At 41.5% G+C, this 21695-nt stretch overlaps 1 protein-coding gene across 1 annotated transcript; it reads left to right on the forward strand.

The window, feature by feature from the left end:
- Positions 1-14395: 14395 nt before the first annotated feature.
- LOC114210881 (thiamine transporter 2-like) lies at positions 14396-21444 on the forward strand. Its single transcript, XM_028105318.2, has 5 exons — positions 14396-14545; positions 16288-17113; positions 18665-18857; positions 20331-20472; positions 21268-21444. The coding sequence occupies exons 1-5, from the start codon at positions 14396-14398 to the stop codon at positions 21442-21444; spliced, it is 1488 nt and encodes a 495-aa protein (XP_027961119.1).
- The last annotated feature ends 251 nt before the right edge of the window (positions 21445-21695 follow it).

Consider the following 21695-nt stretch of genomic DNA (forward strand, 5'->3'; position numbering starts at 1 on the left):
AGATTCTAACTGAAAGGAAACCTGAGCGCAGAATTTTAAATCCCAATCCAAAAATGGAGAAACGCACCAGTGAGGAAAAGGGGACTTGGAAGTGAAGAGACCTGGGACTCTATTGAGACTACCTTAACTGAGATTAAAGGATAACACAACTGTACTTTACAATAATATTTCTGGAAAGGATACCTGATTCATCAGATAACATGTATAACAATAATTTGGCAAGTCGGGGTTGCTGCTATAAATGTGCAAAAGGTGTGAGGATGTGGAGTGCTTAAAGTCTGTAAAGGGTGAAGAAAATATTTTCTACAAATACTCATACAGAACTGTTCCGCTGCTACCAAGACTGGAACACGTTTGTATCTCCTAAGGCAAAAGGTGTGTTTTCATTAAGGTACATATTTTAAAAAGACCCAAACATAACTAACTTCCAAATATGTTTTTCTTCACACTGCCTTAGGAGTAGCTGAAATGGACAAAAATACTAGGTTTGCTCAGTCATTATTGGTCCGAGATCATCAATGGCTTCTCAGAGTTGGGTAATTCAAGGATAAATACCCAAATGAATTTAGATGAAGTTATTTACTGTGTCCCTTTTCTGAAATTACTCTCTCTGAACTATGAGTGCCCAGCTGTGTTCATTCTGGTTGACTCTGCTATGTGTGTTTGCAGGAGGCAGATGGGAAGGGAGCTTTTTGAGCAATTACTATGTGAGCAGTTCCTGAGAGGAACTGTGAGGTGGGTGTGGTTATCCACATTTTTTTTTTAAATAAGAGAGAGAGAGAGAGAGAGAGCACAAGCAGGCAGAGCGGCAGGCGGAGGGAGAGGGAGAAGTGGGCTCCTCACTGAGCAGGGAGTCTGATGTGGGGCTTGATTCCAAGACCCTGGGATCATGAGCCTCCAAAGGCAGATGCTTAACCGACTGAGCCACCCAGGCGCCCTGGTTATCCACATTTTTTTAAACATTTTATTATGTTATATTAACCACCATACATTACATCATTAGTTTTTGATGTAGTGTTCCATGATTCATTGTTTGTGTGTAACACCCAGTACGTGCCCTCTTTAATACCCATCACCAGGCTAACCCATCCCCCCACCCCACCCCCTCCAGAACCCTCAGTTTGTTTCTCAGAGTCCATCCTCTCTCATGGTTCGTCTCCCCCTCCGATTACCCCCCCTTCATTTTTCCCTTCCTACTATCTTCTTTTTTTTTTTTTAACATATGATGTATTATTGTTTCAGAGGTACAGGTCTGTGATTCATCAGTCTTATACAATTCACAGCACTCACCATAGCACATACCCTCCCCCATGTCTATCACCCAGTCACCCCATCCCTCCACCCCCCACCACTCCAGCAACCCTCAGTTTGTTTCCTGAGATTAAGAATTCCTCTTATCAGTGAGATCATATGATACATGTCTTTCTCTGATTGAGTTATTTCACTTAGCGTAATACCCTCTAGTTCCATCCACGTCATTGCAAATGGCAAGATTTCGTGGGGTTTTTTTGATGGCCGCATAATATTCCATTGTGTGTGTGTGTGTGTGTGTGTGTGTGTGTGTGTGTGTGTATATATATATATATATATATACCACATCTTCTTTATCCATTCATCTGTTGATGGACATCTTAGCTCTTTCCACAGTTTGGCTATTGTGGACATTGCTGCTATAAACATTGGGGTGCAGGTACCCCTTCAGATCACTACATTTGTATCTTTAGGGTAAATACCCAGTAGTGCAATTGCTGGGTCATATGGTAGCTCTATTTTCAACTTTTTGAGGAACCTCCATACTGTTTTCCAGAGTGGTTGCACCAGCTTGCATTCCCACCAACAGTGTAGGAGGGTTCCCTTTTCTCCGCATCCTCACCAACATCTGTTGTTTCCTGAGTTGTTAATTTTAGCCATTTTGACTGGTGTGGTGGTATCTCATTGAGGTTTTGATTTAGATTTCCCTGATGCCAAACGATGTTGAGCACTTTTTCACGTGTCTGTTGGCCATTTGGATGTCTTCTTTGGAAAAATGTTCATGTCTTCTGCCCATTTCTTGACTGGACTATTTGTTCTTTGGGTGTTGAGTTTGATAAGTTCTTTATAGATTTTTGGATACTAGCCCTTTATCTGATAGGTCATTTGCAAATATCTTCTCCCATTCTGTTGGTTGTCTTTTGGTTTTGTTGACTGGTTGTCTGCATTTTAAGAGCAGACTTGAGGAGGTTAAGTACTTGCCACAAACAGGGGTGAGGCGAGGAGGAACTGGAGCTTCAGGCTCCAAAGTCCTGTTCTTTCCACTGAACCACACTGGCACCACAAACCCAAGTCTGGAGGTGGGGGAGCCTACAGCCGGGAAGGTCTGCAGTAAGATGTCAAAATTTTAAATAGTATATTCAGTAATTAACAACTATTAGCAAATCATTTAGATTCAGAGGAAGAAATTGGAAGTTATTTGGATAGGCTAGAGACATGATGAATGGTAACAAATATTAAAAGATAATTTTTGGAAAAGGATAAAGTGATGACTGTCACACAGATATAAATATGAACATGTGTTAAAGGTTTTATTAACTCATTAATGAGGAAACTGGTAAGGCCATTACAACCAGATCAAAGGAGAACCCAAAGAATGGGTATATTTATAGATCAGGAATACTGAAATCTAGGTAAAACTGGTTTTCCATGGGGGTGGGGACACAGAGCTGTCCTTTCACCACATAGAATTCTGCTTGTCTATAGACAAGATTTCTTTCACATTGCTATTGATTACCTCAATTTACGTAGTTGTAAAATAGCTTAAACTCTGCATAGTTTTTTTCCTTGAAGTTCAAATTTTTCCCTCCCGGGGTCCATACCCCGTGTACTGGACTAGTCACCCACAGGGCACTTCAGTGGCTAGACTTGGTCAGCTGACTTTCCATATAAGCTGTCCACCGGTTTTATTCCTCTCACTGTACCTGACGCTAGATCGATCTAACCGTAGACATAGAAGAAACAGCCTGGAAAGGGATGATTGCTTCATCAGCAAATGTTTCGCAGGAGCGAAAAAGAGCCAGAAAGATGCCATAGATGACAAAAAGGAATCTGAAGCGTGTGTTTTAAAGATCACTTGTATCTGCTCTTACAGTGGTTGGACCTAATTCACACTTTTTGAAGTTGTGTGGAGAGCTGCATGTCCGCAAACCTTCCTTAGTGTTTGCTTTTGTCATGTTTGTTTTTTGGGGGGGTAATATATAAAGCCTTATGAGCAGATGGTAGGTGATAGGACTACTTCCCAGTTTTCTGAGATTCTAAGTCACTTAATACAGAATTCGAGAAAAACTAGATTATTTTAGTTCTAACATTCAGAAAAAAGTGTTTTTGATATGTTTACCTCCCTGTCTGTGTTTCACAAAGATCTGTTTCTCTGGTTTATTTTCCTAATGAGATTCCATGAGAAGGTTGCCGCGGAAGAGGTGGGTTCCAGTGTTGCAAGCCCTCAGAAGGGGGTGGGCTCTGGCGTATAAAGCCATTGCTCTTGACAGCTCAGTTCTGAAGGACTCCAGATTCCCAGGAGAGGGAGGGGCATTGTGACAGGGACTCCCAGCAGGGAACATCAGGAAGGAGCTGGAGTTGGATCTGAAGGCAGGAAACTGGACTCAGTTCTAGAAAAAAGAAACTCAGGACACAAAAGGAACAGGTAACTCTGATTCTCCCTGTATTATTTTGAAGAATGTTCTATGTAGCTAGACTGCCAAAGCTTGTTGGTCTGTCCTAGCTTTGATTTGTGGGCAGTTTCTGTTCTAAATCTTCTAGGGAAGACCCAGTTAGAAAGATGTTGTTCTGTTTTCAGATTGTCTCATGTAGATTTTGGAAAAACCTTAGTGCTTACAACAATAAGAAAAATCCAAGCCTGCAGAGAGTCCCACACAGTGAAATGCTTTTAAGGAGTAGGGGATGGGGAGGGGGAATAGAATGTATTTTTTTTTTTACTTGAGATAAAATTTACATATAATATAAAGTATGGATTTGAAGTTTGAATGTTTATAATTGTATACACACTTTTATCTATATCTCATCAAGATATAGGATATTCCATCACTCCAGAAAGTTCCCTTGTGCTCTACTACAGTCAGTCCCTCCCCTGTCTCCCACCCTGGGCAACCACTGATCCAGTTTCTACCCTGTAGATTAGTTTTGCTGGCTTTAGGACTTTATCTACATTAATGGAATCACAGTTTTGTGCCTGGATTCTTTGGCAGAGCATAACTTTTTAAATATTCACCCAAATTGTGCCATAGTTCATTCCTTTTTATTGCTGATTAAATCAGTATTAGTTGCTTTTATATATATAATTTTTATTCATTCACCTTTTAATGGACATTTCAGTTGCTTCCTGTTTTTTCACTATTGTGAGTATATGAATTTTCTTTTTCTTTTTAAGATTTTATTTATTTATTTGACAGAGAGAGACACAGCAAGAGAGGGAACACAAGCAGGGGCAGAGGGAGAGGGAGAAGCAGGCTTCCTGCTGAGCAAGGAGCCTGATGCGGGGCTCGATCCCAGGACCCTGGGATCATGACCTGAGCCGAGCCGAAGGCAGACGCTTAACGACTGAGCCACCCAGGTGCCCCTATGAATTTTCTTATATAGAGTGCCAAATGATTTTCCAAAGAGTTGTTGGTATCCTTTTACTTTCCCACAAGCAATGTATAGAAATTCTAAACCTTTGCCAACATTTGGTTTGCTAGTCTTTTTGTGCTTAGGTGTTCTAGCGGTTACAGTGTTCCCTGGGGTTTTCCTTTCCATTTTCCCAGTGGTATCTCTTGATTAGCAGATATGTTTTTCCAATGAAATCCAATTTATCAATTTATTTTCTTTTAAGTTGAGTCCTCCTTACCATTTCAGCGACACATTTTGCGATCCCTGTGTCATAATGATCTGTTTTCTTCTAGACGATACTCCATGGTTCCTAGAATAGATTACGTCAAATTAGTTTTGGTGTGTGGAATGAAGCAGAGATCAGTGAAATGCATTTTAAATAAGATGAGGGCTAAAATACAATAACTCACTGGAAATCGGTGAAACCACCCTGAGATCCCTGATTTTGCAACAGCAGAATGATAATTAAGCAACTCCCTGGGATCACTTCACCTTGCCTGCCTCCGGCATCAGCTGGCCTTGACTTAAGCAGACTGCAGTTCCTCCCATTAGGTGGCTGTTTCACTCAAAGTCCTATTCTCTTCTCCTTTAGTAGCAAGTAGACTGAAAGGCATAATTAGTTGTTATACTCTGCTGTCAGTGACAAGCATATATTTCAGTTTTCAGTAGTCAAATTTCGAGTTTGCTTCTGTCTGGTGAGGGGCTTGGCTCCAGCAGTGTTGAAAAACCTGAAAGGTGAGTTTTTGGAAAATGGGACAAATACTGGCCCTAACTGTTTTTAAAAGGGCTTTGGGGCTTGGGGCGTGAAACCGTTTGCAAATTATCATCTCTCCTGACCCGCGTCCAAGTCCTTTGGCATTTAGAGGTGGGGAGATTCGTGGTTATTTTAAATTACCAACCTGAGGCTCTGTTATTGGAAATTGATGTTTTGACTGCAGTAAAGGTTCTGGAGAACAATGTGAAAATTAGGCCAGCCCATTCTCAGATGCCGGTAGCCTTGTCGGGCACCCTCTCTGAGATGACTGGAACGTTTAGTAGGGAGGATCGGACAGGAACTGGGTGGAGAATGAGGGTTCTGGAGTTTTCTCCAAATGTATTAGCACCTCAGTTAATTCCGGCAGCATCTTCTAAACAAACATGAAAGAGGATTTGATTCCTTTCCACTGACTTAAGTCCTGATACTCCAGGCTCTCTGTTGTGGGAAACCTTTGGAAAACCAGATTTGGGAAAGATCTTTGCTTTGACTGGGTCATCTTGTCCCCTGCATCGGGGAGCCCACAGCTCGGAAGTCTTTAGCAGTGGGAGGCGAATTCCATCTTGTCAGAGTGGGCGGAGGAATCTGATCACCCTGAGGTCCCCCTAGCTTGGGAAGTACCCCCAGGCCTCAAGGAGCCAAGAGGCCCACCAGTATGTGCCAGTTTCTATAGTTCTTGCTTTTTAATAGTTGCCTATTCCATGCAAATGGAAATATACACTTAAGAAATATTTGTGGCCACAGAGTTTTATATATATATATATATATATAAATATATATATATATACACACACACATAGTAGTACACACATATAGCCTATTGTTTAGGAAATAGGACACTGTCCTTGCTTGCAGTTTAGATAAGGTCCACATTGGCACAGGCCCAATATGATTCTCCAGGGCATAGATGAACAATACATGAAAATTTTTACATGCACATATATGGAAAAGGTTTAGTTCACACAATGAGTCTATAAGTTAATTAAGGAAATACAGCCAAGTGGATGGCTGTAGACTGCAACAACCAGGAAATGTGAGTTCTAAGTTTACCTTGCAACTCAGTCCAAATGGGAATTCTGGCAACAATAAACAAAAAGTTTCCTTTTCCCCATACCATAGAATTATAGTGACAAATGAACTTCTTTTGTGGTCAATATAAGAAAGCTGGGAGTTTCGAGGACACTATTGTAAGTCAAACAACACTTTTGATTATTTTTATTAAAGCTATGCACATTCATATGGAAAAGACATTGACCTGAAGCCAGTTGGAAAGATTTAAAGATGTGGTTAAAGAACAATAAAAATGGGAAAAAGTCAGTAATACGGTAATAATTGGAATGAAAATGGAGATGAAAACTTGAACTCTGAAAGCAAGAGACTGGAAACACACATAAGAGGATGAATAAAAAGAAATTGTTCCAAGGAGGAGGAAAAGAAAAATAATGAGAAGCCACCCCAGCCCAACCTGATCGTGGTTGAATACTTGTGTTTCTGCATCTAGAAATCTAAAAACCACGTTTTCTAGGAGATGCAGAAAAGTCTATGAGCACCTTAAAACAAAGTTAGTTTCACTACAGTAACCAGGGAATTGTGATTCTAAAGAAGACTACAGCACCCCACGGAGCCTGAAGAAAAGGAAGTGGCAGTAAAAATAGGTGGTCTTCCAGAAATAGACCCCGCATAGAGTTTGAGAGAAGAGACCGGAGTCTTGCTGAAGGGTCCCTGGCAAATTTTAATGAAAAATCATCATTATTTTCTTACCAGCAAAAAGAGAAAGGAACACATTATTTCCAAAGTAATTTAGATGGGTCACTTCCTAGTGCAAAGGTGTTCGTGGTTTCCCAAGCTCAGAGAAGGTCACGTGTGCTGGCTGGTAACCCCAACAGTGCACGTGGCCATTTACCACCGGGGCCCATGTGATGTGCTGCACGTGTGCAGATGGCGCAACTGGATCAGAAGTAGGTGCTCTCTAGTACACTGGTCAGGGAGAGCAAGGAGACTGCACCCCGCCCAGGACCACTGGGGCATAGGAGTAAAGCAGAGGCTAATGCCCAGAGTTCACCTCCTCCAGCTGCTGTTGCTAGACCTCTGAAGAACTCTCCTACATGGCCCAGCCAATGGAGGTAAGCTCTGTGGGAGATGCAGTTGCTGCTCCAAGTCTCCAAAAGGAGCAGCTGATTCACTCAGCCTTTCAGGTATTTCTGGCATTTTCACTATAGACTTCAAGTCAGGATAGTCCAATAAGCTGACTGAAAGGGGAAAGATCAACGTCTTGCTTTCAGAAGCATCAGGTCAGAAAATCAATCCGATTCATGTCCTTGAGTTAAAATCAATGAAGTGAGGAAAGGTTTAGAGTACTCTCTAGGAGGAGGATAATATTACAAGGTCAAAAATAATGATACATGGAAAAGTAGCAAAAGGACAGTTTTTTCCAGGATGGTGCTTTGCCATGAAGGCTGAGGCCCTCCCAAACAGAACAGGTGTTCTATGATGACCTTAACAGGTGTGCTTATGAGAGACATGAGTAAATATTTAGTCCTGTATTTTCCTCTGCAACTTCTTTTTTTCTTTTCTTTTCTTTTTTTCTGAGAGAGATAAAGAGCGTGGGTGAGTGAGCGGGAAGGGCAGAGGGAGAAGGAGAGAAAGAATCTTAAGCAGGCTCCACACCCAGTGCAGAGCTGGACATGGGGCTCGATCTCACGACCCTGAGATCATGACCTGGGCCGAAATCAGGAGTCTGACACTTAACCGACTGAACCACCCAGGCACCCCTTTCCTCTGTAACTTCTAGCCCCATGACTGTGTCCCACAGAAAGATGTAATATATAGTGTGATCATTCTTGTGTATTTCTATACTGATAATCCAAACAAAGCTGAAAAAAAATAGCCTCACTCTGCAGTGCACTTTGACACTTAATATATTTTATCTGCAAAGAGGATATTAAAAAAAAAAGAAATCCTGGGCGCCTGGGTGGCTCAGTCGTTAAGCGTCTGCCTTCGGCTCAGGTCATGATCCCAGGGTCCTGCGATCGAGTCCCACATCGGGCTCCCTGCTCAGCGGGAAGCCTGCTTCTCCCTCTCCCACTCCCCCTGCTTGTGTTCCTGCTCTCGCTGTGTCTCTCTGTCAAATAAATAAATAAAATCTTAAAAAAAATAAAAAATAAATAAAAAATAAAAAAAAGAAATACTGTTTGCAACCCACTAAATTTTTTTTACATCCACAATCTGAAAAACATTATCCTAGAATAAATGGGCATTGGAAGCTCGAGGGTATGACCAGGCATCTCAACAGAGAGGAAAGATTACTGAACTTGGAATTAGAAAAACCAAGCACAAGTCCAGGCTCTAATGTTGGTTAAAGGTGAAAACCTGCACACATGTTACTGCCTCTGGCCCTCAGTTTCCTTATCTACAAAATGAGGACAGTCCCATCTTCTCTATCTACCCCAGAAAATTGTCAAGGAAAAAAATGAAATATTCTTCCAAATGTAGAAATTATAGATTGTGTAATTTGATTATCATCGTCATAGTCATGGTGACAGCAAAGAGCGGCATCTCCTCAATAAGATAAAAATAAAAGGCTGTGATCAGTACTTCCAAGGTTTGTGACACCATTAGCCAGAGGTCTCTCCAGTAAAGAGGGAATGATTTGGGCAGAGATTGTTCGGTTGGAAACCTAGAGGCCATGTTGACAGTGCCTGTGGGAGTGGCCGGTGAGGAAACGAGAAGAAAATATCCAGGAGTCGGAATCGGTGTCACAGAAGTAGGAAGCATCTACCCACCCGAGTAGAGGGAAGATGTAAACTTGGCGCCAACAGACCCGACCCTGAACTCAGTCTTAACCTTTCTTAGTGGAGTGGCCATGAGCTTTGAGGAGGCTCCGTTCCCACGTCTGAGAAATTGGGGACACTTCAGATACATATAAAAAATATGTAATTACAGTTGATCCTTGAACAACATAGGGGTTAAGAATGCCACCCCCCTACATGTTTGAAAATCCACTTATAACTTTTGACTCCCCCAAAACTTAACTACTAATAGTCTACTGTTGACTAGAAACCTTACTGATAACAAAAGTCGACACATATTTTGTATGTTATATGTATTATATACTGTATTCTCTTTTTTTAAAAGATTTTATTTATTTATTTATTTATTTATTTATTTGAGAGAGAGAGTGAGCCAGAGAGAGCACAAACTGGGGGAGGGGCAGAGGGAGAAGCAGGCTCCCCACTGAGCAAGGACCCCCCATGCGGGACTCGATCCCAGGACCACAGGATCATGACCTGAGCCAAAGGCAGATGCTTAACCAACTGAGCCACCCAGGCGCCCCTATATGCCGTATTCTTACAGTAAAGTAAGCTAGAGAAGGAAATCATAAGGAAGAGAAAATAGATTTATAGTACTATACTGTATTTATCAAAAAAAATTTGCCTATAGGTAGACCCATGCAGTTCAAACTTGTTGTTTAAGGATCAACTACCTGTAATAACAAATATAATAAATGTGTATTATATATCCTATAATTATACTTACATTTATTTAATATAACCATATTTAATAATTATAATTATTTATATAATAAATATCTGTATATAATTATTATATAAAATATATAATTATAGATATATATAATGTGTATAATTAGGACTGTTCTAAGGATTAGAGACAATAATTATATACAGCAATTAATACAATACTTGGTGTAAAGCAGGAGCCACACAGACAATAGCTGATAGATTGTTACCATTTTACCTGTGTGCGAGAAGTAAGAACAAAATCACTGCCTTCAGACGGTGGGTGAAAGGTCATGCTGGGCTGGAGAGTTTCAGAACCTGTGTGCTGTGGAACTGAAGAAGCCAGAGCCATGGTATTTACTCAGAGCTAGACACAGACACTCAAGGGCCCCTACCGGAAAAGGCTTTCAGCTGACTGGGACAGAATGGGTCACAAACAGGGAGTGATGTGCACACAGGAGAAGGGGTTAGTGGGTTGGGGCAGACAGAATGTTGAGAGGCATATCCAAAACATCAGAGTCACCTGAGGATGTTTCCACCTGTCCTGGACTCTTCAGGGCCTGGAGAGCCAGAAAAGAATTTCAGGGTCGTGTGTCTACGTGTAGTTTTGCAAAAGCTCCCTGGACGATTTCCATCTGCTTCCCCCTCCACCCTGTTAAGCTCCAAGGCTGTGGCATGGAGCCAGTTTGCCCCCAGCGGATGGGAAAGGGACAAATTGTCCTTGGGCCTCCTGTGTCAGAATCGCTCTATATAAATGCAGATTCCGTGGCCCCCGTACCTCCTGAACCACATCTTAGGGATGGAGCCCGGAAGTCCCTATTTTTCCAAGTGCCCAGGCCATCTGATAAGCGAGTCAAGTTCACATGGTCTTTGTTAAGTGGCCAGAGTAGGAAAGGATTCTGGAATGCGACCAGTGCTAGACAAGGGGACCCTGGGCTGGGGGAAGGGGAAAGAACAGCCAGACAATCACCGCTGAGAAGTCTCCCAGTAGGCAGTAACAAGGGCTGGAGCCCTGCAGGCTGAAGAAGAGACACCAGGCAAGACTTGGCCTTGGAAAGGGTCTGGTCACCCGTGCTGTTCTGCCCAGTCCTCCCAGGCTAAAGGATTCCTGCTAATGTTTGGTTGAATGCCTTCTCCTATTTCCTCTGGCAGAAAACCTAGCTTTGGAGCCTGTGTTTGTTTCTGTGGGGAGGAGGCTGGGAAAGGAGTGAGGAAAGGAAGCCCAGCATCCCAGGATGCAAGGATGCAGGTGTGAGCCCCCCAGATCTTTCTCAGTTGTTTTCAACTATGGTCAGAAACCTTCCCTCATTTTCTCCTCATTAAGCCAGAATCACTATGGATCCTCCAACGTGAAGAGAGGAAAGGGAAGAGAAATGCCATGTGTTTGAGCAGTAACTCTGTGCCCAACATGGTGCCTCCAGATATCAGTCAAGGCTCACTGGTGCTCACTGAAAGCCCACACATGTAGTTAGCATCATTACCCCATTTTACAGATGCACAGCTGAACTGCGAGGCCCGTGTAGAATTAAGGACCTCCCTAGCCTTCCCCTGATGCAGCTAGCAGTCCACTCTGGAAATGCAGACAAAACTTTACTAGTTCTCAGTAGTGAGGTTTGCCCTTTATCTTCTTCCTTCTGCAAGAGATACCATGTGTTGGACACTTCTAGGTATGAGGCATAGAGCCGTGAACCAACCAAACAAAAAGCCCTGCCCTCCTGCTTACACTCTCATGGGAGATAGACCATCTTTTTCTGTGTGACCTTTCCAGCCAAATGCAGTTGGGTAGGAGTATTAGGACAGTTAAGAGATGGAAGGGATAGGGGCGCCTGGGTGGCTCAGTTGGTTAAGCAACTGCCTTTGGCTCAGGTCGTGGTCCCAGGGTCCTGGGATTGAGCCCTGCCTCGAGCTCGCTGCTCCGCGGGAAGCCTGCTTCTCCCTCTCCCACTCCCCCTGCTTGTGTTCCCTCTCTCGCTGTGTCTCTCTCTGTCAAATAAATAAATAAAATCTTTAAAAAAGAGAGATCTCTCTTTTAAGAAAGAGAGATAAATAAAATCTTTAAAAAAAATAAAAAAAAAGATGTGTCTCTCTCTGTCAAATAAATAAATAAAATCTTTAAAAAAAGAGAGATCTCTCTTTAAAAAAAGAGAGATAAATAAAATCTTTAAAAAAAATAAAAAAAGATGTGTCTCTCTCTGTCAAATAAATAAATAAAATCTTTAAAAAAAGAGAGATCGCTCTTTAAAAAAAGAGATAAATAAAATCTTTAAAAAAAAATTAAAAAAAAAGATGTGTCTCTCTCTGTCAAATAAATAAATAAAATCTTTAAAAAAAGATTTTAAAATCTTTTAAAAAAAGACTCTACTCCCAGGGAACCATGGGAGTAGACTTAGTTCTCTGAGATGCATGGAGAAGATAATGACTTGAAGGCAGCAGACAATCCACGGTCAGCTAGATGGAGAGAATGTTCTAGATGTAGCGTCAACAGATGTTACCCCATTAAGTGGCTCAGTTGGTTGAGCGACTGCCTTCGGCTCAGGTCATGATCCTGGAGTCCCGGGATCGAGTCCCACATCGGGCTCCCTGCTCGGCGGGGAGTCTGCTGCTCCCTCTGACCCTCTTCCCTCTCGTGCTCTCTGTCTCTCATTCTCTCTCTCAAATAAGTAAATAAAATCTTTAAAAAAAAAAAAAAAGACCGTCCTTTGAAAGATAGCCAAGCCTCAGCGGTTGTCTTCCCAGGGTAGACTTCTCTGCAAGCACATGACTCACGAAGAAAGAAGGCCCCAGCGGTTTGCTGGTGTTCCTCGCAACCCTGGAAGAGGTGAATCCCAGGCATTGAAGGCTGAGGGCAGTCAAACCCAGTACGCTATTAGCAAAATTTTCACATTGTCAGCATTGCTCGAAATTATAATCCCGTCCAAATTCTGATTTCCATTGTCTCTGCACTGTTTCCATCAAGGGTCTTGTTGACAAAAACAGAGACAGTGTTCCCCTCATTTAACTTGAAAGAACTGTGCCACTGTCCAGGTCACCTTGTGAAAAGATATGGTGGCCCAGTAGGCCCTCCCCACCTCACTAGCCCCTAACAAGTTTCCTTTTCCTAGACGCCTGGAACTGCACCCACTGACATGCTCTTCTGGAGTGAGCATCACTTTCCCTCTCTTGGGCCCACTTTCAAACTACAGTTGACCCTGGAGGTTCTATGTAGTTAGTCATATTCTTTAGGATGAGTGTGTTCATGAAAACACTTTCTTCCCTTCCTGCGAGGAAAGGTTGTCATTAGGTTGCTACCAGCAGCCCAGGAGGAAGGGCCACCAGAACGAGGCAGAGTGGAGCAGGGGAAAGGACCCAGATAGAAATCCAGGAGATGTGGATTCAAATCTTGATCATGTGGTTTGAAGGCAGTTAGAGGACACCTTGGATCTCCCATATGCTCAGCTGGGAATTTGGGGAAATGGTATCTATTCTACAGTTATTATTAGGACTTAATTAGATAATATGCAGAAAAGCATCATACAGCAAGTTAGTTTCCCCATTCCCCATGCTGCATAAGTAAAGCTGGATCCCAAATGTGAAGGAATGAGAGGGAATTTTCCTGTTTCAGATTTTCCATTGGACTTTCTGTCTGAAGTTTGCATTTCAAGCAATTTTATTTGTGGCTTGGAAAAAAAAAAGCATGAACTATTAATTAGCTCCCTGCCCCACTGGGTGCTGTGAAACTGCAGACCATGAGAAGCAATGGGCCCAGTGGTAATGAAAAGGAGATTAGTCGTCTACAGAGTGACGCCTTGCGTTCCCAGCGTAGACTTAGCGTCAGTCTGGAATGGGGGAAAATAGGGAAGAATGGCCAGTCAGATCTTTATCTGGCTTTATTTTTTTTTTAACTGAAGAATTATAAATTCTCAGATTGGAGACACCTAACAAAAGTATCTGGGATGTGTATTATGTGTCAAGCACCATACAAAGCAAGGGATAGTGTAATGGAGAGATAAATGTGTAAATAAACACACGCCAGTCAGTGTGGGAAAGATTTCAGAGTCACAGTACAAAATAGAGTGGGCAGATTAGTAGTAACTTGATCCACTAAATCTGCATTAAGTTGGATTTGACCTCCTAGAGGTACTTGACCTACCACATGTACACCGGTAACTCACCAGCCAATGTTTTACTTACTTTCAAGCGTGAATTAACCCATGTTTACCATTTATTAGTAACTACTCCTTAGCACGTTCTTGATGAAGAACACTAAGGAGGTGTAACCTGTCCCAGCAATAGTGAGTAAGAAGCCCATTGACAAAGGAGGGTTTGACTGGTGCACCTAAGGAGTATTTGAGAACATTTATTCATCACTCACCTTTCCATTTCAACTGCAGACAGATGAAACTTTACCCTTTCACAAGACATTTAGAAATCGGTTTTTCATTATATCCAGGATGCCAAAAGTAAGTAAACATCAGCTAATTTTGACTTTGTTTCCATTTGATCAGCCATGGATTGTTTCAAAACTTCACCAAGTCATTCCTGGATTTATCCCACGGTGGTCCTGTGCTTATTTGGATTTTTCTCCATGATGAGACCCTCAGAACCCTTCCTTATCCCGTATTTATCTGGACCAGATAAAAACCTGACCAGCTCAGAGGTAAATTAACATACATACAGACATATCTTAACATAGTTTAACTTTACAGGATTTGAACAGGACGTGCCATTAGGGCTTCATTCAACGTGAGACATGAACCCACTGACCTCTCCAATCCCGTTTTCATTGTATTTGTCATTTAATACAACGACTCAAACTACTCTTCCCTCCTCACACATACAGAAATGGGACACCATAGCACATTATATGTCTAATAAATATTTTAACTTTTATGGAGTTCTACCATTAGTCTTAATGCTTGGTAACTTTCAGGCTCAATTGATTTGTTACACTAACCGTAAAGTAAAATCTCTGCCAGGCACAGGATCTAGTCCTCACAAACTTCTGGGCGGCTGAGGCATAAGCAGGATCTGATAAAGAATCGTATCATTTCTTGAGGACACTTACTCAATTGTGAAAAACTATCGACCAGCCGGTGAGACATTAACAGCTTTATCTCTCAGTTTTATCTTCCCCTGCAGGCCAAATTCTCTTACTGAAAAGATTCACCTCCTTTTTTATAATAAGGGCAACAGGAAAACGTACTCACCCAACTGGAGAATTACCCTGTGATGCTTTTATCATCTCCAGCCATAACCACGAAAGCACTGCAGAGTGTGTGGCTTCACCTGGAAGGTTCCTCAATACTAGTTAATTTGGCGATGAGGTGCTACGGACAGAAAAGCAAGCTTGCTGTGCGGTGATGTAAAATCACTTCGCGACAACCCCGTTTCCAATTTTTTCCAGGTGGAAGCCTATCACGATTAAGACAAAACAAAGGACAAACAAATACAGGTCCCAAATCATCCGGTGAACCCAGTGGGGTCTGCTTCTGCAACCACTGTGGACCAGTTAATGTACCCATGCTCAGAGGTGCCACTTGGTCCCACTTTCCAGCCACTGAGCTTTCCCTCGTCATTGACCTTGGGGCCCACGGAGGTTGCTGTCGACAGCTGGGGCACAGAACAAAGGCTGGTCTGACAGAGCTGCCCCCACATCCACATCCTGCCCCAGAGATCAGCCCTTTCAGTCCCTCCCTTCTAGGACTGATCACTGAGGTCCCCGGCATTTCTGACGACAGCCATGAGATACCCACATCAAACTGAGGCCAGAATTGAGTAAGCAGAGATTAACCAGTAGAGTTGGGAGGGAAGAGGCTTTGGGAGCCCAGCAAATTTGGCCAGGAAGAAAATCCAGTGCATTACTTGCTCCCACTTTATAATTCTGCAAGGTTAGTATTTATTCGTTGCTGTCTTCACGTATGTTCATTAGACTCTGGACATTTATGACACAGTGATGGATCAAATAAACAAAAAGGTGGTCGCTTCTTCTAACATTGTCTAATTGTTAAAATCTTTGAACAGGAAAAGAGTGGTATTTTTTAAGAGCCTGAAAAACTCCGAAGTGTCTGTTGAACAATTTGTAACTAATTTAACTCAAATGTACATACTATTTAACTTTAAGAGAGTTCAGATTGCACGTTAAGCAAATATATTCTTACGTTGGGAGGCACATACATTTATAAATTGGTTTTGTTTTGGAGAAGGGGAAGGAGCTCTCTTTTCCTTGAAAATCAGTTTTCTCTTGTGCTTTTCCATCGTAATAAAGAACATCCTATCCCATTGGATGCAGAATTTGCTATTGGGCAAGCCACCTGTACCTTAGTAATGTACTACCTAAAAAGGTATCCTTTTTACCTCCCGGTGCTGCATGGTTATGTGATCCACTTTTCAACCTCACAGATCACCAATGAAATCCTTCCAATTTGGACATACTCTTACCTGGTGCTGCTTCTCCCCGTGTTCATCCTTACCGATTACGTCCGCTACAAGCCAGTCATCATCCTGCAAGGGATCAGCTTCATCATCACCTGGCTGCTGCTTGTATTTGGCCAGGGAGTGAAGGCCATGCAGGTGCTGGAGTTCTTCTATGGCATGGTCTCCGCCACCGAGGTGGCCTACTATGCCTACATTTACAGCGTGGTCAGCCCCGAGCACTACCAGAAAGTGAGCAGCTACTGCAGGAGCATCACGCTGGTGGCCTACACGGCGGCCTCGGTGCTGGCCCAGCTCCTGGTGTCCCTGGCCAGCCTATCGTACTTTTACCTCAACGTCATATCCTTGGTCTCCGTCTCGGTGGCCTTTCTTTTGTCACTTTTCCTACCAATGCCTAAGAAGAGCATGTTTTTTCATGCCAAACCCGGCAAAGAAGTACGGAAGCCACCGAACAAAAACGCGGCATCAGATGCACCTTACAAAGTTAACACAGCAGGCGGCGGAGAGAAACCCACTTCAGAAATAGCCACCATTTCAGGGAACCTGGATGGTGGTCCGTCGAGCGGCCCGATGCCACGAAATGTAGCGTTGAGTGTTTTTGTGCAATGGTTCCAAGATTTGAAGGAGTGCTACTCCTCCAAGCGACTTTTCTACTGGTCCCTGTGGTGGGCCTTCTCCACAGCAGGTTTTAACCAGGTTTTGAACTATGTTCAAATCCTGTGGGATTACAAGGCACCGTCCCAGAGTTCTACAATCTATAATGGGGCAGTAGAAGCTATTGCAACCTTTGGAGGTAAGCAAACATTGATTTATCTTCCTTTGATGGGTTACCCCCTTTAAGTTTATGTCTTCAGTTGCTAAACTCCATGGTGGTAAACTAGTTCTGTTCAGAGGGCATATCAATATTTTTTTTAAATGAGATTCACTGGAAAGAAAAAAAAGAGGACCATGACACTTCTATTCAGTGTGGTAGAGTTACAGCAGGTAACTCAAGAGCTCAGGATTAAGCACCAAATGATTAAATTCTGGCCAAATTCCTAAGATTCCAATTCATCATCAGGAAAGGGGTTAGTAATGCCCCTTATTCTTCCAGGTTGTTTTTATATCCAAAGGAAAATACTCACCTCGTATATAAGTAAGAAGTTTTTATTATTTTAGTAATAGATTGAACTGTCAAGGCTTCCAGATTACCACTGGAGGAGTTTTGTTACTAAAGGATTTGATTTAGCTAGTACCCCACCTTTAGCAATTCTAGATTCCATGCCAAAAATTTCCAAAAGTAGCTTTCTTAAGAGATTTAAGTGAGAAGTAGAATAAATGTGAGAGTCAGGATTCTAATATCGGAAGGAAATCTGCCTTTGAAGTTTACTCTGTAATAAATATTTATATCCTGGTAAGTGGAAACTTAAACTCAACTGAGACTTTAAAGATATTTTCTAGGAAGTAGGAGATTTCCACACCCTCATTTCCCAAAAATTTCAGAAAACTCATGTGGTGTTTGTTCTCCTATTGTCTCTCTTTTGGGAGGCCTCACCTTAACTCCTGCATACCAGGACTGCACTAGAATTGGTTCACTGAAATTCTTTCTCTTACGTTCCAAATTCTGGGGAGGAAAGAATTTTATTTCTTTTGTAACACTGGTTCTTTCCTGGATCACAGGTGGAAAAGTTAATTAACTAAACATCAGCAATTTGAAACATAAATACCTTTCATTTTGTTAGAAAGAACTATAAATAGTAACCCTAACGACTGCCAATTATTCAATCTCTTGAACTCCGTAAGTCAGTATAGAGTTCACTGAAAACCTCAAGTAAATGAGGCCAGATCTCAAAGACATTGCGATGGAGACCAGAAGATTAAGATTACTAATAAAGACTAAAATTTTCTACCCAGGGCAACACATCCATTACCCATTGAAAAAATTTACGATGAACAGCGAACAAGAAAGGCAAGTTTGGACAGGCTAGATATACACCAGAGCAGCCCTTTCACTCTTCTTCTATGTTGTAGCAAGTGACTGGGTTTAGGTATTGTTTCTCCCCGCGCTGCTGTGATAAAGAACCTTTCTGGCCCCTCCGCAGGGTGCACTGCATGGCATGTGGTAGACGCTAATTAAAAGTGTGGCAACTACCTGATTGAAAGAAGAGTAGGTAAAGAAAGAAGTCAAAGGCAAACCTGGTTGAGAAAAAGATAAATCCACATTTAGGTGGATCACACTATTTTTGTGAGAGCCACATATTCATCTTGTAGATTTGCCTAAGATGTGGCTTTTTAAAGAGAGCGTGTTGACCTATCCCACGTGCAAAGTCAATGTGTTGGATCTCCCTTAATGTTTCTTTTTCAGGGGCCATGGCTGCCTTTGCAGTGGGCTATGTGAAAGTCAACTGGGATCTTCTGGGAGAGTTGGCTCTAGCCATTTTCTCCATCGTTAGTGCAGGCTCTCTGTTTCTCATGAATTACACGACCGACATCTGGGCATGCTATGCTGGCTATCTGATATTCAAGTCCAGCTATATGCTTCTTATAACCATAGCAGTGTGAGTATTACCAACCACTTCTCTCCACTCCTAAACCCACACCATATTCTCTCTTCTGTAGCATTTCTATAGTTCCTTGCAGAACGTCAGAAGGATTTTAATCAATTGCAATATTAAATGTTGATTACATATTAAATTGGACACAATTAAGCCATGCTTTCATTTAACTATTTACCCTGTGAATGTTGCTAAGATTAGTCATCAAAGAAAAAAGAAGTTCTGTGGGTTCATAAACCAAAAGCAATGATACACTGTCGGGTTGTGATTTTTATTTCAAGCTTTTTGCCATAACAAGGTGTGGAGCAATCTGATTTTGAGTAAGTTTATTAAAGTTAATTTCATTTAGTTGTTTTTGTAATTCCAGGCATATACTTTTGTGTAAAGCAAAATATGCTCAGCAAATTATAAAAAGTTGGATATTGAAAAAAGTAGATGCAATGATTATAAGAAACTATGTATCCCAGAAATCATTTTTTTAAATGAAAAACGTTTTGTTCCATATAGAAGTTCAGAGAAAGCTGACTATTGGAAATGTGCTTTGGTATTAACCAAAAGAGATAAGAAATATTTGAATTTCAAATCATATGAAAGAAGTAGAGCCAGAAACTTTATTATAAAGTTTTGGGATTTAATGTGTGAAAAATGTTTGATAAGGAATTGATGAAACACAGAAATATAAGCAGACTTTGAAAAGACCATGGAACAAAAAGAGCATAGCTTGTTGGCAAGTTGACTTTTTTGTGGAAATATGTCAGTTTAATGAATCAAACTTGTATCTCTTAAGTTTCTCTTTTTAATGCGAAAGGATATTGTTAAGGTAGAATTACATTACTTATTTTCATTTTAAGAATCCTCAGAACCAAAAGTCCTTTACCTTTGCCACAGAAGAGCTCTAAATAACATACATTTGCCAGTCATTCATGAGTCGTAAGATGTCAAAATCTATTTAATTATTAAAAACAAATTAATTACAGATTCATTCAGTTGCACAGCCAGTCATGATTTGGATCTTCCAAATAACTCACCTACCAAAATTTAGAAGCTGTTGATACAATTGACAATAAAAAGAATAACTCTCCAAATGATTCCATGGATTGGATATTGCTTTTGCATTTTCATAAAAATTCACTGTGAAACACTATCTAAAATCAGATAGCATCAAATCTGATGCTATCTAAGTTCTCAGGTTGTGAGAACTTAGAATATTTAGGTTTCATTTCTGGGAAGCATTAAATTGGATAGGAGGAATTGTGTCATATTTCCTCAACTGGTATTTTAATTCAGCCTTCAACTGTATTTTTAAAATTAATTCCCTTTCTTTGCTCTACCTGTTTGTCTAAACTGGAGGAGATTTAGCCAAAGAGTACTGGTAACAAGACATCACTTTTATCTTCAGTTTCTGTCTTTTAAAGGTAAGAGTCCCATGTGTATTTTGTTTAAAAAAAAAAAACGTAATTCAACGTTTAATGATAGATTTCAGATCGCAGTTAATCTGAATGTGGAACGCTACGCCCTGGTGTTTGGAATGAACACCTTCATGGCCCTGGTGATTCAGACCATTATGACAGTGATCGTAGTAGATCAGAAAGGACTCAACCTGCCAATCAGCATTCAGGTAAGCTGCAATATTGCCGTTTTCCTAGTCAGGTAGTTGGGGGAATGTAGAATACCTAGGTAATCTGAAAGGTTTTTTCAGCCTCACCACAGCCAATATTTAATTTCTTGAATTGCTTAGTTGGGCAAATTTTTAAATAAGCAATTCCTTAATTATCATATTGTAACACACCAAGTAGGTTTTCAGCAATAAATACAGTTGGTTAGCCCTTGCCTGTGGCTCCTAACACCTCATCAGGTGCTACTCCGGTAACTGTGTCCCCTGTATGTCTGCTCTTCCTCCCGTCATCCCCTTCCAAGGGTTAAGAGATTCGACTACAAATGGTACATGGCTGCAGAGCTCAGTTCCTTTTCCCTACTCCACTGAGGGACTTGAAATTAGCCCAATTTCACATTTTACATTTGGCTCTGGGAAAGGGGGGGGGGGTTAAGGCATGTAAGAAGTAGCCTCATTATCTAAAATTCACTCGTAGCATTGCACTGTCCTGCAGACATAAACACATAGATCAATGGGACTTAGTGTTTTTTCATGATTGGTGGTGTTAGCTGGGGTTTGAACCCAAGTAAACTTGGCTCCAGAACCCACATTCTTAATTACTGCATTTCTTATACTTTTATGGCTGATTCTTCTAAGATAGAAGAAGAAAGTATTGTGTAAATCTAAAGGACCCATATTAAGGTCCTTGGTCTTAGTTATCCCATAATCCAAGCAAATCAGCACCATCACTGTGTATTATCAATGACATAGGCAGTCATATTTTTGTGTGTCTAGTTAATTCTATTTGTTTTTCTCTAGTTTTTAGTTTATGGGAGTTATTTTGCAGTTATTGCCGCCATTTTTCTAACGAGAAGCATGTACATCATCTACTCAACCAAATGCCAAAAGCAAGCACAGAGTTGTGCTACAAGTCAGAATCCAGATGAGCCCCACCCAGAGGGACTAAGGAATGTCATCATGGGAACAAAACTCTAACCTTATGGCAGCCACTGCATCCACTGAGCAAGGACCCTCTTGGTCACAAAGTCACCGAGTGCCATAAATTGACACACGTCTTAAGTCTGGATTTCAATGAACCTTTTCAAGACCACAACAAAATCTCAGTTTTAGACCAGATGCTATGTGTCCATCTGGGTGTAGTTGACAAGGCCCGTCATCTCAATCAAAGAGCCCATGTTGGGGACTCCCAACGAGTAGCAAGGATTGGGAAATTGTGGTTTTGATTA

The sequence above is a fragment of the Eumetopias jubatus genome, unplaced genomic scaffold (genome assembly GCF_037043125.1).
Source record: "Eumetopias jubatus isolate StellerSeaLion01/CBP00866 unplaced genomic scaffold, mEumJub1_p1.0 scaffold_3, whole genome shotgun sequence".
NCBI lineage: Eukaryota > Metazoa > Chordata > Mammalia > Carnivora > Otariidae > Eumetopias > Eumetopias jubatus.

What these genes read in the sequence shown, in the direction of transcription:
- LOC114210881 (XM_028105318.2), top strand. Translation starts at nt 14,396, where the DNA reads ATGGATTGTTTCAAAACTTCACCAAGTCATTCCTGGATTTATCCCACG. An exon ending in AGCTATTGCAACCTTTGGAG is followed by an intron (nt 17,114 to 18,664) that starts GTAAGCAAACAT and finishes TTTCTTTTTCAG; the next exon opens with GGGCCATGGCTGCCTTTGCA. An exon ending in CTTCTTATAACCATAGCAGT is followed by an intron (nt 18,858 to 20,330) that starts GTGAGTATTACC and finishes GTTTAATGATAG; the next exon opens with ATTTCAGATCGCAGTTAATC.